Raw genomic sequence first — 18,503 nt, forward strand, 5'->3', positions numbered from 1 at the left:
CATTGCTGAGAATATCTAGATGCCTACTAAAGTGTTAGACTGATGTTCATTTTTTAAAACCATGTAATTAGTTAATTGCTTACAAAAACAGAAAATGCTCAAAATAGTTCAGACAGCTAATGAGGAATAATTAACATTTCTGGTAAATAATCTTTCATCAGAATTTGGAGCCACTGACCTTAAACTATAAATGCAAAAACAAAATAATTTAGGAACTGTAAACAGGAGCAGATCTCTTGCCTCAGTACCACTTTCCTGAACTAACTCTGTGACCTTTGATTCTATTATTATTTTAAAAAATTATCATTTCTGCCTTGGATATATTCTGAGTTTCCGGAATCATCGTTGGCGAAAAATCCAAAGATCTGTTACAATCTGAGTAAAGAATTTCACTCTGGAAAGTTAATGAAAAGATGAGAAACAAGACCAGGAGTTTACCATTCACCCCCTTGAGCTACTCCACCCTTCATGGTTTTCATCTTTTTACTTGATGATCATTTTCTTGGTTTTACCCTATATCCCTCACTTCCTCTCAAGTTGACAAATCTATTGTTTTTTAAAATCTATTTAATACAATCAATGGTAGAATATTCCAAATATTCAGCAGTCTTTGAGAGAAAAAGGAAGACATCTCTTCAGTCCATCCTAAATGGCCTCCTTATTTTGAGCCTGTGACTCCTTGGCTAGGGGAAATACAGTAATCATTCTTTCAAGTACAATGTTGAACCATCTGAAGTGTTTTTGTTGGTATCAATGAGGTCATCTCCTGTTTTTTTTTTACTAAATCTCTGAGAATTAAGTTCTAGCCTATTCAGTCTCTCCACCATGTCAGACCCAGCAGTCTGGCCATCGTTTGTTGCACTGTTTATTGGACTTAAATCCTTCTTTGGCCAAGGAGATGAAAGTGTTAACATATGAGGAGAATTTGGTGGCTCTGGGTCTGTACCTGCTGGAGTTTAGAAGAATGAGAGGAAATCTTATTGACACCTATCGAATAATGAAAGGCCTAGATAAAGTGGACGTGGAGAGGATGTTTCTTTTATTTAGTGAGTCCAAGATCATAGGACCCAGCTTCGGAATACAGGGACACCCCTTTAGAACAGAGATGAGGAGGAATTTCTTGAGCCAGAGGGTAGTGAACCTGTGGAATTCATTGTCACATTCAGCTATAGAGGCCAAGTCATTGGGTATAGTTAAAGCAAAGGTTGATGGGTCCTTGATTACTATGGATGTCAAAAGTTATGGGGAGAAGGCAGGAGAAAGGGGTTCAGAGGGATAATAAATCAGCCACGAGGAATGGCAGAGTAGTTATGATGGGCCAACTGGCCTAATTATGCAGCTATGCCTTATGGAGATTAAAAATGTGGCACGATGTTGCAACTAGTGGAGATGTACCTCACAATTCCAGTGATCCCCAGGTTCGATTGTGATCTCTGTCTCAGTGTGAAATTTGAATGTTCTCCGTGTAACCACATAGATTCCCTCTGGGTGCCCCAGTGTCCTCCCACAATGAAGTGTGCTGGTATTTTAATGGTTTACTGTAAATTGCCCTTCACGGTGGCATTGATAGAAATGAAAGATAGTAATGTGGTTGAAAATAAGATGATTGTGAAAAATGAGTGCTGAGTGGCCAGCAGCTTGAAGAGCCCACTTCCATGCTGTATCTATGAAACTGAACACAATTCTCCAGGTACAGTATGTTTTAAACAGTTATACTCACATTATTCTACTACAAAGGTCAATACAGTGTTACGTACCCCGTAACTGGGTCACTTACCAGCAAAGCTAGAGAGGTCTGTTGAAGTCTGATGGTACTATTTTTAACAGTATTTATTGATAAAAATACACAAAAATAATATCAATGCAAACATACAGCTAATATACGTTGTCAATACTAAATCTAAAAGCGCGGGTACAACAACAATCAATAAGAAGTCCATCTGACCCACAAGGACTGCATTCCTTTTCAACTGAATCAAATACCTCAGACTTTTTCTGAGCTCCATTACTAGGTTCAGTACCACGTGCATCCACATCTTGGACACACTCAAACAGGACATTTGCCTCTTCCAGGCTTTCAACACCCGTACCCTGTTCAAATTCTAAATTCCCCTGGTCCTCCCAACTACTCTCTGGGCAACTCCCTTCCGGAGTAAACTCAACCCCGCGGGCTGAAACAACCTCATCTGCCAACCCAGCAGACTTCTTCAAGGTAAGGGCACCCTTTTCATCTAGGACTGCCCTCATTTCATTATCGGGAACACCTTTTGAATTTTCAACTTCTTCAAACAGTTCTTTCAAACCAGACAGATCATCCATGTCCAACCCTGGACCTTTTAACAGCTTTATCTGTTTCTCATCTTTATTTCGTGCCTCTACAAATTTTCTCCTCGCTAAGGGCAGATCTACCTCCTCTCCCTTACTCTCTTTCACTTTACCACTTTTTGTTTTACCACCCTCTAAACCCTCGTGGTACAGGGTCAGTAAAAACGTCTCGGCCAAATCGATACTGGCCGGATTTAAACTGCTCTCGTTCTCAGCTGCCTTTCTCGACATGCTGCGAGTGATCGTGCATTGGAATCTAGGGGCGGGACCGCAACACTCACAGGCTGGCTCGTCAGCTTCATTGCTGACCAAACCTTACCACCGGCTAAATCATTACCCAGAAGGACGTCCGCGTCAGTTCTCGGGAATTCTGATCGCACCCCCATTTCAACTGGTCCAGAGACTAGCTCACAATTCATAATGATCCTATGCAAGGGCACCGTTTCCGTCCCTTTTCCTATTCCTTTCACAGCTACCATTCCCATCTTGCGACCAAAATCCAGTACCTTACTGCTAATCAATGACAGTTCAGCCCCCGTGTCTGTCCAGATCCGCACGGGAACTGGTGGGTCTCCCTCTCTCACAGACACGGTTCCGTTTGACATACAAGTCTCAGACCCTTCTTGTACTCTGTCTACCCGGGGCTCTCTTGTCGATTTACTGATTACCACGGTACATCCGATAGGGACGGCTGCTTTCCCTTTTCCTGTCTCCTTCCTCGGAGCAAAGCAACTAGATGCAATATGTCCCCCCTTTCCACAATTAAAACAGGTCAAGCCCGGAAATCCCTTTCCGTCTTGCCTCTCCTCAATCTTACCACTAGCTCCCAGCGGGATCTCTGCCTCAGCCAGCGGGCTTTCTCTATCGTTCCCACGGTCTCTCTGGTAACTTTTATTCGAGGAAAACTTTGTCTTGTGGGTTAGGGCATATTCATCTGCGAACCTAGCAAATTCGGAGATGGACTTATTCGGCTTCTCATTCAAATACATCCGGATATCCTCCGAAACACAACCTTTAAATTCCTCAATCATAATTAACTCCCTGAGACACCAAAAATCCTCTTCCACTGTTTCTGCTGTACACCAACGATCCAAGAGCACACCCTTCTCATAGGCAAACTCCAAACTTGGTATACGTCTGATTCCACCCTTTCTTTAAATTTCTGAACTTTTGTCTATACGCTTCAGGTACCAATTCGTAAGTCCGGAGAATGGCCTCCTTTACTTTGGCATAATTCTCCGCCTCTTCCTCCTCCATGGACAACGCCGCATATGCCCATTGTGCCTTCCCTTTTAACACACTTTGTAACAGCGCCACCCACTGCTCTTTGGGCCACTTCTGATTCACTGCCACCTTTTCAAAAAGCAAGAAATAACTGTCAACATCCGTCTCCTTGAACGGGGGTACTACCCTCAACTCCTGACTAACATTAAACTGCTCTTCTCGGTCTGACCCTTGAGCTCTTCGCTCTTACCTTAACTTCTCCATATCCAAGTCATGTTGCCTCTGTTTCTCTGTCTCCCTGTCCTTCTCGGCTCTTTCCCTCTCTTTTTCAGTTGCTTCCAGCTGTTTTAACTGAATTTCATGCTCTCTTTGTTTCTCAGCCCTGTCCTGCTCCCTTTTCACCTCCAACTCCTTTAGCTGGAGTGCATGCTCCCTTTGTTTGTCAGCCCGTTCTTTTTCTTTTTCGGCTGCTTCCAGCTGCTTTAGCTGGAACTCATGCTCCCTCTTCCTCTGTTCCGCGTCCAGCCTCAATTTCTCCAACTCTAACTGAGCCGTCCCACTAGCTGGTACCTTTTCAGGGATATTTTCCAATACCTCAGCTGCAAACACATTCTTCTCAATATAATACTGAGTTATGGCCCTTCGCACCTCCCGCTTTTTCATTGACAACCTCACCTCTGCGAGGTTTAGTCCCTTCGCCATATTTATCAAGTCCAATTTGGTGGCCGCCTCTAGCGCCTCCAGAGTCGGGTTTTCTATAAATTCACCCACGTCCATCTTTGCTGGTTTCCCGTCTGGCTACCTGCGTACCAGATCCAAGTTTGGACTTTCAAGTCCGATTCACTGGCCTCCCAATTTGGTGTCAAATCCCGGATGAGCCCCCAAGTTGTTACGTACCCTGTAACTGGGTGACTTACCAGCAAAGATAGAGAGGTCCGTTGAAGTCTGATGGTACTATTTTAAACAGTATTTATTGATAAAAATACACAAAAATAATATCAATGCAAACATACAGCTAATATACGTCATCAATACTACTAAATCTAAAAGTGCGGGTACAACAGCAATCAATAAGAAATAGCTCTATCGTTGTCTAGGGGATAATGTATTGTCCGATGGAAATATAAAAGTCACTTTAGTTCATTCAGGCTGCAGCCTTTGGTTGGAGTCAAGAGAGACAGATTTTGGAACTTGCCAGAGTTTTCCTTTTTATGATATCGATCCTTCGAAATGTCATTGGTGTCCTTTTCCTTTTAGCTAAGCCATCTTACGTGGTCAGTCCCGCCAATCCCAGGCAACGGGAAAGGACGCACGCGGGCCCCACCGGCTGTCACTATTAAACGCTGTCACGGGATTTCTAGCGTTTCTCCTGGTGCGTCTAAAGGGGTTGTTCCCCAGACCCTCTTTTATCCTTACTCACGGGGTCTCAGATGTCAATCAGGTTGGGATGATGCAATCCCTCAACCAACCCCCTCTGATCATTCCCTGAGGGCTTCCATGAAGTACAGTACTCAATACACAATTCCGTCTCCAAGAGACAATGGCCGTTTCCCGTGGCTTTGTATCGCTGAGGGGCCAGGACATTCCAAACCCCTTGTGGATTCTGTGTGTCTCTCTCATTTCCTGGGTCTCCTGACCTGAATTAATAGCGATCTTGCGATTCTCAAAAAGGAGGGGGCTACTTTGTACCCTTTGGCCCCTCAGAGTTGGGGCACAGGCGTAACAACAGTGTTTGCTTTCTTTTTATTCATGGAATGTAGGGATAGCAGCTATTGACCTCTCACCATTGGCTCTGAGAAGATGGTAGTGTGACACCTTATTTCTCAGTCAGAAGGATCTAAATTCACATTCTGTTCTGGAGGCTGAAATGTGACAATCCAGGTTGATAACCTCATTTAAATAAGGCAGCTAATCTCAGGGTGATTATCGAACCCAGGTCCCAAAGCACTCTAGGTATTGAAAAAATACAGTGTATATGTAAGTCGTCAACTTTTGCATCGGTGGAAATTTGATGCATGCTGAGTACTGTCCAAAGGTTCATTTATTATCAAAATCTACAACTCTGAAATTCTTCTTCTCCAGATAGCCACGAAACCATGAAAGAAAAGAATGGCAACAGGATTTATCAACCCCCAAATCCCTCTTCCCCAAACAATAACACAACAGGGCGATCGAGTCCCCCCCACCAAATCCCCTCCCTAACACAAACAAAAATGTTTATGCAATCTGAAAGGAAACTGATCAAAAGTTGGAACGATTTAGCGGATCAAGCTCTGTTTAAAAATTATGTCTGGAGTCGCCCACGTTTATGCAAAAAATCTTCAAAAGACTATATATGAAATTGTAGCGAGAGACAACGACCCACAGTCGGTAAATCGTTTCGAGACTAGTTTATTCAAACTTCGCGGCGCTGGCATTTAATCCCTAGCGCCCGCCCTCTCCGGGCGGAAATGACGTCAGAGGTGCATCACCAAAGTTTCTCCCCGCGCGCTGGCTATTTGTGAACCGGTTCGCCTGCGCAGAAAGTGGGTCGCACCAAAATACTTAATAGCAAACTGTAAAAAGAAATATAGAACAATTTAAATTTAGGGTCTTGACGATGCTAACATTTCCACTAATCTTCTCTTCTATCTGTAGGATGTTTCTGCCCGACTGTTGCTGATTTATCAACAAATAACCTGCTACTGGAACTCATCTAGTCAAACAGCATCTAGGGATGTTGGGGGGGGGGGGGAGGGATCGTCAGCGTTTTCGGTAGAAACTCAGCATTAAGACTGGATCTGTGTTTTGTATATTGCTACTATGGAAATAAAAATATAATTAATTATGACAATACATGATCCACAAGTGTACAATTTTATGTTAGCCAGGGAAACAATGCTCTTTTCTAATCCTTGGTTTACACCATTTACAGCTAGTATTTGATTGGTAGGACAGCAGTTTTAAATCAACGTAAGAAGGAGGTGGTTGTGACAAGAAAAACGTGAGCAAACGAAGCTGCAGGCTGCACAGTACTACATTTCCCACCGTGCCCTGCGCGCAGGCGTAGGCGCGGCCTTCGCGACGTCTATATAAAGGGCGTCCATCCGGGTTGGCCGTGTTTGTGGCGAGCCGTCGCCGTGCCGAGAGGGTGGTGACGGAGTGTTGGAGGGGCGTGCGGCCTGACACAAGAAAGCCGCTGCAGGAGCGCGGCGTGGACACCACAGGCTCCTTTCCGCTCATCCCAAAGGGCTTGTGTCGGGCCAAGCTCGCCCCCGCCCCCCGTCCCCCGCAGCTCCCTTTATACCTCGGCTCCACTCCTGTTTACTTTCGCCATTTTCAGATTGGTCACGATGCAGAGGTCGCCATGATGAAGATTAAAGTTAGGCCCATTTACGCGATGCCCTGTGGAAAATCGGTTGGCACAACCAGCCACGTCGTTCCCATTGAGCTGCTGGAAGCTGATGCTGGAAAATCCAGACATGGAAAAGAAGTCTGCACGATCCTCTTCGGCGGGGCCCACCAAGGCGCCGCCGGCGGACAGTAAAACCAAACAAGGTAGGACAGCCGAGGCCCCTCCCTCCCTCCCAGCCAGCGCAAGCGATGTTTACAAGCTGGCTGGTAGTAAATGTCGCTCCCATCACTACACTGCCACCTCTTCCCAGGGTTGTTTTTCGAGAAAATCTCCCGGAGCAGCTCAGTGGGAGGAAAGGAATTATCGATCTGGCATCAGGACTCGACGGTTGACAACTACTCTCCTCCCTCAAATGTTGCTAGACCAGTTGAGTTCTTGCAGTCTCCTGTATCTTCAATGTTTGTGGAGACACCGGAACCAGACAGTTGTAGTTTTCAAGGGCAATGCAGACGCTGTATGATCTTCCCTAAGTCTCTAGTGTAGCACAAAGAGAGGGCTCGCTCTCAGAAACAAGAGAAAATCTGCAGACGCTGGAAATCCAAGTATCACACACAAAATGCTGGAGGAACTTAGGCCATACGGTCCTGAGGAAGGGTCACGGCCCGAAACGTCGACTGTACTGCTTTCCATAGATATTGCCTGGCCTGCTGAGTTCCTCCAACATCTCGTGTGTGTTGCTTGCTGTCAGGTTGATTTTAAACGGGAATTTAAATTGAGCGTCTTGAGTAAACACCAAACATTTTCCTTGATAAGCAGGAAACTCTTTCAGCTACTTCGATGGTTTATCTATGAGTTTTACGTCCACGGTTCATATATTTCAGAATATAATACTTGGCTGGTTTCTTATGTTGTAGCAGCTTTTGTTTTTTTTTTAAATCGTTACATCTCATTTTGTTTTGAATGAAATTGTTTAGATTGAATTTGTGATTTGCTTTAAGGTCTAATCAATCCAAGCCTCTCTTGATTTTAATTTAGGATTAGATGTTAAGTTGATAATCTGTCTTTATGTCTTGACTAGCTTTGTTTTGAAAATTGATGGTTTGTAAAGCAGATACACAGGATGTTAAGTATAAGGTTGTCATTAATCCTTTAGGAAATTGAGAAGCTGGATTGGAGCATGTAAACATGGATTAGATGACTACTTGGCAGACCGTCTGCGTTTATGTCACCCTAGTCTCACTAATTCTCTGCAATACTGAGACATTTGATTACTGTCTTTGGCCTTGTGTGTTTCATAGAAGATCAATGTAAACTCAAGAAACTGCATCTCATCTTATGACTTGGTATGTTCCTCAGGAGTCAACATTAAAATTGACAATTTAACACAGTATTTTTTAAATGTCTTTTGCTTATCCAAGCTCTAACAAAACAGAAAATGCTGCAGAGATTCAACAGTTAAGCAGCTTCTGTGGAGCCAGTCAGTGTCTCAGGGTGGATACCTTTTGCTACAACTGGGGGTGGGGAAGGAAACCAGTTAATTTTAAACCGCAGATTGAGTGGGAGAGAGATGGTTAGAGTGAGACTAGTGTTGTCAAGCTGAGGAGTGGTAGTGGGGACAAGCTCCCACTACCTAAAAGTGCTCCTCACGGCGTGCGCCTCAAATAGCCTCAGACAACCAAGTCCAACTCCTGGCCTTCTCGTGTGGCTTAGCCTCTAAGCGCAGTGGAACTGTTTCTGCTGACAGGAAAAGGGGTGAAGGCGGGTCCTGGCGCCTTAAAACCAGTGCTTCAGGTAGATGGAGCTTGTCAGCCTGGGAAGGCAGTCCACCTAAGAGAGGGAAAACTGATTTCAAACTCTGCTGTCTTGCAGCCATACCCACGAATGGGAGAGGCTTTGGGAGTAAACCCTGAGAAGCTGGAGTCCCTAAGGCAGTTCAACATATTGGAGTATAAAAGTTGCATTGTTTGCTGTGTTAACCAAAATTATGTAGTCAGCTTTGAGTTTGCTAGCATGTATCCAATTTAGTAGGAGAATTAAATCTTAAGAATGTAAAAGACAATGGTGTGTTAATGAGAGGTAGCTAAGAGATCTTAAGAATGTAGAAGACAATGGTGTGTTAATGAGAGCTAGCTAAGAGATGTAGATTAGAACAGGATTAAGTCAATGGGTAGAAATAATAGTGGCGGATGTACTTGTGATACGCAACTGTATCTTGGATATGCTAATGCAACTGAACCAGGAGATTGCTATAAAAAATGCTATGTACAAGGATCGGTGGGGAATCAGCGACTAGCTCAATGACTGTCTCAGCTTTGATTTGCAAATTAAAGTTTAACCCTTCTTGAAGAATCTTCTGCGTCTCCTGTTCGTTTGTGTGGCACGAGAAACCACGACAAAATCTGCCTTCAACCTCGTTCTGGCAACTCCTGCGATGTCACTGGTGCCAAGCTGTATTGGCCCTTGCCCTTGGACAGCATCGGTGGCATGGAGAGGGGAGACTTGCTGCATGGGCAACTGCTGGTCTCCCATACAACCTTGCCCAGGCCTGTGCCCTGGAAGCCAGGGGCAGATACTTGGTCTTGCAAGACTAACGGATGCCATCATCAAGTGTTGTAATGGGAATGTTAGAGATAATCCAGTGGATAGTTAATGGGGGCAGAGAGAGAACCACTTCCTGAGCAGCCTCTGGAGAAGTATCACTTACATCTCTTCCTTCCAAGGGAAGGAATAAGTTACTTGCATTTCTTCTAATCCATACTGCAGTCAATGTTCATTCACTTTGTGGTTTGCTCTACATTGGAGAGATCATTGATGTGCAGAAGGCCTGTGTTCAGTATGCAGTAGTGACCCAATTCTACATTTTGATAACTGGTCTATGTCCTCTTGTACTGTTATAATTGAGGAAAAAACAGCTTGAGGAACAGTGTCTCATCTCAGTGGACATGTTATAGCTTTTTATAATCGGTTTGATGACTTTGCATAACTTACTTTCTATCAGTTCTGAAGATAAGGGCTGCCAGTTATTGCGTAATATTGGCTCTGTCTTTCTCTCAGTTAACACATGGACATGTCCTGCAGCCCTGTGTTTACATTTATGTTCTTGTGCTTTTGCTACCTTTCTTTAATGGCTTTGATTGTCTTTGCAGGTGAATGCCTAACCTGTTGATTATGTCACGCAACTGCAGTGTTTTCTAATTTATTATATATTTTACTTCCTAAACCTCTTGGGGCAGCATGGTAGTGTTATGCTCGCTGTAAGATCGGGGTTCAATTCCCACCGGTGTCCGTAAGGAGTTAGTATGTTCTCTCTATGGCTACATGGGTTTCCTTTGGTTGCCTCAGTTTCCTCCCATGTTCGAGAGGTGTACCGGTTAAGTTTAATAAGTGTTGGCATATTCTGTTGGTGCTGGAAGCGTGGCCATGCTTGTGGGCTGCCCAGCACAATCCTTACTGATTTAATTTGACACAAAGAATGCATTTCACTATGTTTTCATGTACATGTGAAAAATATTTTTGGTCATCTCCTGTTTGAGTCTCATGCAGTCACAATTCTGGAGCCTTCTCCACCCTAATTAGATAGATAGATAGATACTTTATTCATCCCCATGGGGAAATTCAACTTTTTTTTCCAATGTCCCATACACTTGTTGTAGCAAAACTAATTACATACAATACTTAACTCAGTAAAAAAAAATATGATATGCATCTAAATCACCGTCTCAAAAAGCATTAATAGCTTTTAAAAAGTTCTTAAGTCCTGGCGGTAGAATTGTAAAGCCTAATGGCATTGGGGAGTATTGACCTCTTCATCCTGTCATTCTAGTACTGTCACCATTTGCTATTGTCTTTTTTTCCACCTTTTCACAAGCACCCCGCTCCTCTCTGCAGTTTAAAACTCATTTTAATTTCTAACTTGTCCCAAGACTGATGAAAAATCATTGACTTGAAAAGTTAGCTTTGCCTTTGCAGATGCAGCCTAATCTCCTGAGCATTTTTGGCATGTTTTAGTTTCATTCTGTATACGTATTATGTCTATGTTCAAAGTTTATGCTTGCAAAGATACTTTGTGCAGAGTGCATGACTGCTTTGTGGAATATTGCTATATTGACTAAGTATGACTTGAAGCTTCTGGTCACCTGGTTCTCCACCCCACTTTGACAATTTTTATGCTTCCCGTACTGATAATGATCAATAAAAATATGACTAGCCATCTTTTGACATGGCAATTTGCAGCCTTTTGGATTCAACAATGATGATTCAATAATGACTTCAAAAAGTATTTTACTGCCGCTTACACAATCATTAGTTCACCTTTTATCCTCTTTTGCCTTGCGCCATCATCCCTTTGGTCATACAACATCCTGCCTGGTACTTTGACACAGAATATTGAACAGTTCAGAACTGGAACAGGCCCTTCAACTCTCAATGTCCATGCTCGCCTAAACCCTGCAGCTTGAGTGGGATAGCTTTATCAGTATTACAGCTGATAACGGCATCTACAGAGGCCTGAGAGAGCAGCTGGCTAAAGTTGACTGGAAGGGGACCCTAGTGGGGATGATGATAGACTAACAGTGGTTGGAGTTTCTGGGTGTAATATGAAAGACGGGATTGGTTCATTCCAAAGAACAAGCATTCTAGAGGAAGGGTGAGGCAACTGCAGTTGACGAGGGAAGTCAAAGACAGCATGAAAGCAAAAGAGAGCATACAACATTGCAGAAATTAGCAGGAAGCTAGAAGATGGGGAAGTTTTACTTAAACTTAAAAAAAACTGGTGGTTTTGTGGCTAAGTTTGTAGATGCATACAAGGATAGATCAAGGATCATCTTTATTCGCTATATACATTTGTGTTATTAGGAATTTGATGTGTTGGCATGACATGCAATAGAAACAACAATCCACAATTATAAAGAATAATTTAAGAAGTACGGAAATGGAATAAAATGTCCATAAAACAGTATGTATTTACAATGTAAGCAGCACATAAAAAGTGGTTTAAAGTAATGACAGAGGTAATAGAGGAGTTGAGGGAGCACTAACTGGAATGGCTGATCACATTAACTACATGGGGGGAAAAACTTTTAAGATGACATGAAGTTTTTTTAATAGCCCTATAGCACATTCCAGAAGGGAGCTTTTGGAAAAGGCAGTTTGCTGGGTGGGTTGTGTTTGCAATGGAGGGCTAGATATTGTTCAGGAAATAGTGCAGGAAGACTTGGGCAAGTTAGGAGAAAAAGTAATGGGACAGATGAAATACAGTGCCAGGAAGTGTATGGTGAAGTGCTTTGGTAGAAGGAATAAAGGCAGAGACAATTTTCGTATGAGTAGTGCTTGATGGCTTGGCTTGTACTGACTCTGCTCTCTCTCTTTCCTGTTCATCATTATGTGAGATTTGGTTCACTACAGTGTGTCATCTGCAGACTTGTAGCTGAGTTAGAAATTGCAGCAGAGTTTGGCTTACAGTCATGTGTATGGGGAGTAGAGCAGGGGTCTCTGTATGCAACCTTGTGGGCTTCTTGTGCTGAGGAAAATTATAGTGAAAGTATTTCTGGCTGTCTGTGCTGATTGTAGTCGGTTGGCCAGAAATTCAAGAATCAAGCTAAAGAGGGAGGAGTTAAGTGCCAGTCTGGAGATGTATACTTGGAAATATTGAAGGAGGAACTGTAATCAGTGAACAAGAATCTGATGTCGATGTCTTTATGTTCTGGAGATGAGTATAGAGCTACGGAAATGGTATCTATCACAGTGCTCGATCCTTGCTCACGGACCTAGGCCCCCACCACCTCATTTCGGCCCATACCCGACCTTTCCAATCTTACCCAGGTGTTTTAAATCTGGCAAACATTGGCTCGATCCCCTCTGTTGGGCCCGGGCCCTGTTGCCTCAGCTCTGCCTCGCCTCGGATCTGCTGCTTTGAATCAGCTTCAAGTCCTCTGCAGCAATGGCCAAACATTGGCTCGTTCCTCGCCACCTTGATTTGGCCTGTGCACACCATGCTGCAACTGGACTGCAAACGTTTACGCTGCAGTAATGCCAAATCGTACAGGTGGTTTAAAAAGCACAACTCCGAAAGGGAAGTTACAGGCTATTGATTGCAGTGATCGTTGCCCAGAAAATGTGTGATTAATGTGGTTAGAAGTTTTGTTTGCTGCCGGTAAGGCATCCTTGTGTTTCACCAGGGCTATCTTAAACCAGAAGTTAATTTATTACTGTGTTCTCATTGTCCAGAAGATTGGTCAAGAATGAACACTAAGCATTTTCAGGGTTCTGTTAAGTGAGGCATTGTTGGCTCCCTACTTTCACTGGCCTGATCAACTTGAAGTGTCATATGCTGTTTCCTAATCAGTTGGGACTTTTCAGGAATCCTGAAGGTGAAATTGATGAACAACGTGTCTACTGTTTCTACAGCCGCTTCTTTAAATAAGTCAGATATGGATTTTTCAGACTTTTCTTCTGCTGTAGTTCCTCTTTCACCCTATGATTATCCGCCCTTGGTAAATTTTTATTTTCTACAGTCAAGACAGATACAAAATGTTTATCATTTCCTTTTCCCTCAAGTTTTAAGTTCCTTGTGTTTTCTGAAATGTTTGGAAATCCTTCAAACTGATTTCCCAGTTCTTGCTCTCCCCATATTGTCAATCATTTAAATTTTTAGCTATCTTTTGGTTCCTAAAATTCTCCCAATTCAGACCTACAAATATCCCCAATTTCCACACACTCTCCATCCTGTATCCCACAAGAGGTCCAGTGTTTCTGATGGTAACTTGTATATTACAATTCTGATTATGTACCTACCCCAACTCCTCCTCTGTGTGCAAGAAAACCATGTACAGGCAATGCGAACTCGGTGAAACTGCTGTTCAGCTAACTATATTAAACTAACATTAAATGCAATGTACATATTTCCTCTTTTTCACGAAACCTGTGTGGAAACCCCTTTGACTGTAGAAATCCAATTCCTATATTACTCTTTCCTTATTTGTTCAAATGTCTGTACATATTGGCAAGTAGACCTGGTAGTGATATTAGCTCTTTGACTGTTAGTTCGGATTTTAGAAACTTTGCTGGCTTTGTAATGAAACATCAAGTGCCTTGATACTTGTTACAGGTCATGGTGATTTATTGTTTTTTGAAAATGATTCAGCAATACGAAGAATGAACTTTACTTTTCGAAAGATGCTGCAGGATGGGCATGTTTTATCACTTGTAGGAATTCTTAATGGGAATACAGGTGAGGCAGTAATTATATGCAAGATTTGGACATTTAAGTGGTTTATAATCATTTTTCAATACCACCAGGTCTCTTGAGTAACTTACAAGATCCTTAGATTTCTTATTCAAGTTGTAAGTTCTATCAATGAGGATTAAAAAATTAACAATCTTTTAAAAACTTTTTCAGATGGTAAATCCGGAAATGGATCAAAACGCTACAACAGAAAACGAGACCCATCTTTTCCCAAGAATGAAAATGTTTCCAACCAGACCCGCCGCTCCTTTCCACAGAAAAGCAAAGCTTTTGACAAGAGACCCCCTGCACGTGGTGCCAACAAATCCTTTAGCACTTCTGGTAATGGTGGTCGACGGGAGGAGGTGAGATTGAATGCTCTCACGTAAATTTCTTTAATAGTAATGATGCATGATGCAGTGCAGAGAGTAGTTATTATTTCTGAGATTATTAGCAGAACAAAATTTTAACTGCCTTTTATATTGGCATTTTACCCTAATCCCAGAGAGGAAAGTTTTCAGGTTTGAGTGCAGGGTGCATTGGAGCACCTACCACACTCGGACAGTGTTGCCCCTTAACAGATGTACAGTTATCAGTCTGCATAGGCTAATGGTTTTTAAGTTCTATTCTGCTGTATGGAGGTGTTATCAGTTATACTTGTGCTTGGGGGTTGTTAACATTTGATGCAGTTTTCTTTAATTACATAGTATTCACTTGCACAGTTCTTGGATGAAGATTTGGGCAGACCCTTGTGAGCTGGAGTACCCAGTACATTGATCATCAGTATTGTCATTGTGTGCTCTAGTACGCGACTGACGAATTACACACAATACGTCAGGGTTCTCACCCACTCCACTTAATGGGTGCATAATACATTATCAAGTAAGAAAAAGGAGAGGGGGAGAACAATTTATTGGAAATGAATGGACTTTTTCCCCCTTTCTCTCTACAGGTAGCAGAGGTGCAAAGGGCAGAGTTCAGCCCTGCCCAGTTTACTGGTCCCAAGAAGATAAGCCTAAACCACTTGTTAAATTTTACTTTTGAACCTCGTGGACAGTCAGGCTCACTGAGTGATGGTGGTTCTTATGGACGCTGGGGTAAAAGGAACAAGTGGAGACTGAAGCATAAGCCATTCAACAAGGAGCAGTTTCTCCAGGCCAAGTAAGCAGAGCAACATTAATTCAGTGTTCACTTTGATTTTAGTATTATTGTACAGATACCAGCTTGATTAATGTTCATGATATTTAGTCAAAATATGAACATGGCTCTTTATTTTAGGCAGTTTTAAATGCTGAAATTTGTTCATCAGTTGTGCCAAAAATTGTGCACTAAAGTTATTAATTTAAATTTAGTAGATTATAGCTCCATACATTCATTGACTGACATGGCACATTTTGAAACAGTAACATTTCATTTTCCCCACTGGCTTATTCTGACCAAAGGTAAAAAGGTGTTGAATTTTTCTGATGTTGTCAAAGGTGCCTACCTTATTCTAAGGGATATTAATAAGTAGAATCGGAAAGTATGCTCATTTTCTGACCATTTTGTGTGGCTAATGGTTATTGACTGGGATCGCCTTTGTTCAAGTGGGAAGGAAGGTGTAAAATGCATTCAAGAGGATTTTCAGTATGTTGTGTGTCCCACTAGGCTGTTCTTTCCCACCGTCATCTTGGGAATAGATTGGTAAGCTCAAGGTGGTCATAGAAAGTTGGTCCTCCGGTTAGGGCCCTAAACTAGGGAAGTATGGATCTTGGTGTAAGACCGTATCTGGGAGAGTTGGACTTTGAGTAGCTGCTGGAAGGGAAGATGATAGTTGATAAGCGTGAGATAGTAAGGGTTTGGAGACATTGTGAACCTTGGTTAATGAAGAATGTCACAGGTTTTATCAAAGTTATGTCAGGTATAGGAAATAAACAAGTCAGCTGAGATTATGGGAGATAGTCAGTACCTTGAAAAAGTATTCCGCCTCCAACCCTTTGTTTACTTAAATGAATATTACAACCAGAGATTTTGATCAATTTAACTTTTTTCACAGTAGGAAACAAGGTAAAATGTAATGCATGAAATGTTTAAAAAAATCTTAGAAACTAAAAAATTGAAAAATGGAAATATCAGTAGTTCAAAAGTATTCATCCCTTAGTTGAACCACCCCTTGCAGCTGTTAAAGCCAGTAGTCTTTTTGGATATGCATATAGCTTTGTATCCAAAAGTAGTCTTTTTGGATATGCATATGCATATAGTTAGCTTTGCATAATGTGATGGAGCAAGATTTGTCCATTCCTCCTTGCAAAGTTGCTCAAGCTGTGCCAAGTTAGTTGGGGAGCAGCAGTGGAGGTCTTGCTTGAGATTTTTGATCGGGTTAAGGTTGGGACTCTGACTGGGCTACCCAAGGATATCAATTTTCTTCATTTGAAGCCAGTCTGGTTGTTCTGACAATGTGCTTTGGGTTTCCTTTTGAAGGATGAACCCCAGTTTAAGCTCACTGGCAGAGACCAGCAGGGTTTTATCCAGGATCTCCCTGTATTTAGCAGCATTCGGCTTCCCATCAATTCTGAGCTGATTTCCAGTCCCTGCTTCTGAAAAGCATCCCACAGCATGATGTAGGGTTGGTGCTACCTGGCTGAGCAGTATCATGTGTACCACTTGGTGTTGAGGCTAAAAAGTTCAACTTTAGTCTCATCTGACCAGAAGACCTTCTTCCATATCTTTACATCATCTTGTAAGTGATGCTTTGCAAAGTCTTTACGGGCTTTTAAAAAATAAAAAAAAAATCTATGGCTACTCTTGTATAAATACTCTTTTTGTGCAAGGCTTAGAAATTAGGGAGCCATGAACTTCATCTCCAGTTATTGCCGTTGGATCTCTGCAGCTCATTCAGAGTGACTGTTGGCATTCTGAGTGACAGTAGCCTCTCTTATAAGTGCCATTCTTTAGCGATTAGAGAGGCCTAGTTTCATATCTCTTCCACTTTTTCATGATGGACTGCACCAAGCTCTGAGGCATGTTCAGTGCCTTTTGAGATGGTCTTGTACTCTTCCCCAGATCATGCTTCTCTATTATAATTTCTCTTATTTGGCTTGAATGCTATTGTCTTCATTTTGGGTTAGTCTGTTGAAAACCTACTATACTGTTGGACCTTGAATATAGAAAGAGAGAGGGGTGGTATTTATTATGAATTCATTGGAATAGGGTGATCCTCCAATTTTCTACATCAACAAATTAGCTAAGTTGGTGAGAAGAAGAAAGCCCTTAACTCTGAGTGGAGTCATCGGGATGCCGTCGTGATGGCGTTTTTTTTAGCAGGCTTTCTTGTTTTTATGAGGCCGAGTTGCTAGCTCGACGCTCAACCCAGCACGGATGGAAAGCGTGCAAGGGAGCCGGCTGGATTCGAACTCAGGAGCCTTCGCTCCGAAGTCCGGCGCTGATGCCACTACACCACCAGCCTGCCTTGAGTTGATCAGGTATTATGTATATTGTACCTGAGGAAAGTTAGCGTAGTAATTACAAAATGGATGGATACTCTTCCAGCCACACAACTTTGGTTTTTAATTTTTAGTAAATTGTTGACAGGTTTTGGAAATTTTTTCTTTTGATTTCATATGATGCACAGTGTTTTGTAGATGCGTTCAAAAATCCTACTTCAGTATATTTTAAATTTAGAAAATGAGTAAAACGTGAAAATAGTTGTGGGGCTGAATACTTTTTCATGGCACTGTAGGTAAGTTCTTGAGAGAGAAATTGGAGAGAAAAAGGGATCATGAAATGATCTTGACATGTAGGATTAAGAAGAATCCTAAAATCTTAAGTATATTAGAAGCAAGGGGATAACTAAGCAAAGAACAGTTTCCTCCAAGACCAGAGGGGTAATATATTCATGAAACCAGGGGCTATGAGCAAGATCCTAAATGAATAATTCTCATCAGTATCCAGCAGGGAGAAGAATGTGGAGACAGGAAGGTTAAGGGAAGGATTTGTTTATATTTGGGTGCACATCTTTATCAAGCAGGAGGAAGTACAGTTGGCTCTCCTTATTCGCGAGTTCCGCATGCGCGAATTCAACCAACCGCGAATCGAGAAAACCCGGAGTGCTCTTCCAGCACTTGTTGTTCGAGCATGTACAGACTTTTTTCTTGTCATTATTCCCTAAACAATACAGTATAACAACTATTTACATTAGGTATTTTAAATAATGTAGAGATGATTTAAAATATATGGGAAGATGTGCGTAGGTTATCATGGATCAGGATTGAAAAAAATCAGAAGTTCTCTTACTAATTAAGTCGGAACAGCTACATCCAATATCATTTAGGATCAGTTAGTCAAACGTTTGTCTTAGAAAATAGTATATATTTTACCTTTTCTATGCATATAAAACACTTAAGAAACGTATGTATTTCA

At 42.2% G+C, this 18,503-nt stretch overlaps 1 protein-coding gene across 1 annotated transcript in view; it reads left to right on the top strand.

Moving 5' to 3' along the window:
• The first annotated feature begins 6,631 nt into the window (after window positions 1-6,631).
• Window positions 6,632-18,503, top strand: part of rnf10 (ring finger protein 10) — a 49,748-nt gene continuing 37,876 nt past the window's right edge. Inside the window, exons 1-3 of the mRNA XM_073065414.1 lie at window positions 6,632-7,086; window positions 14,280-14,470; window positions 15,058-15,266. Coding sequence (XP_072921515.1) covers window positions 6,993-7,086; window positions 14,280-14,470; window positions 15,058-15,266 — 494 coding nt within the window. The 5' untranslated portion in view covers window positions 6,632-6,992. The remainder of the gene's footprint in view (window positions 7,087-14,279; window positions 14,471-15,057; window positions 15,267-18,503) is intronic.

Source organism: Hemitrygon akajei, chromosome 14, assembly GCF_048418815.1.
Source record: "Hemitrygon akajei chromosome 14, sHemAka1.3, whole genome shotgun sequence".
In the NCBI taxonomy this organism is placed as follows: Eukaryota; Metazoa; Chordata; class Chondrichthyes; order Myliobatiformes; family Dasyatidae; genus Hemitrygon; species Hemitrygon akajei.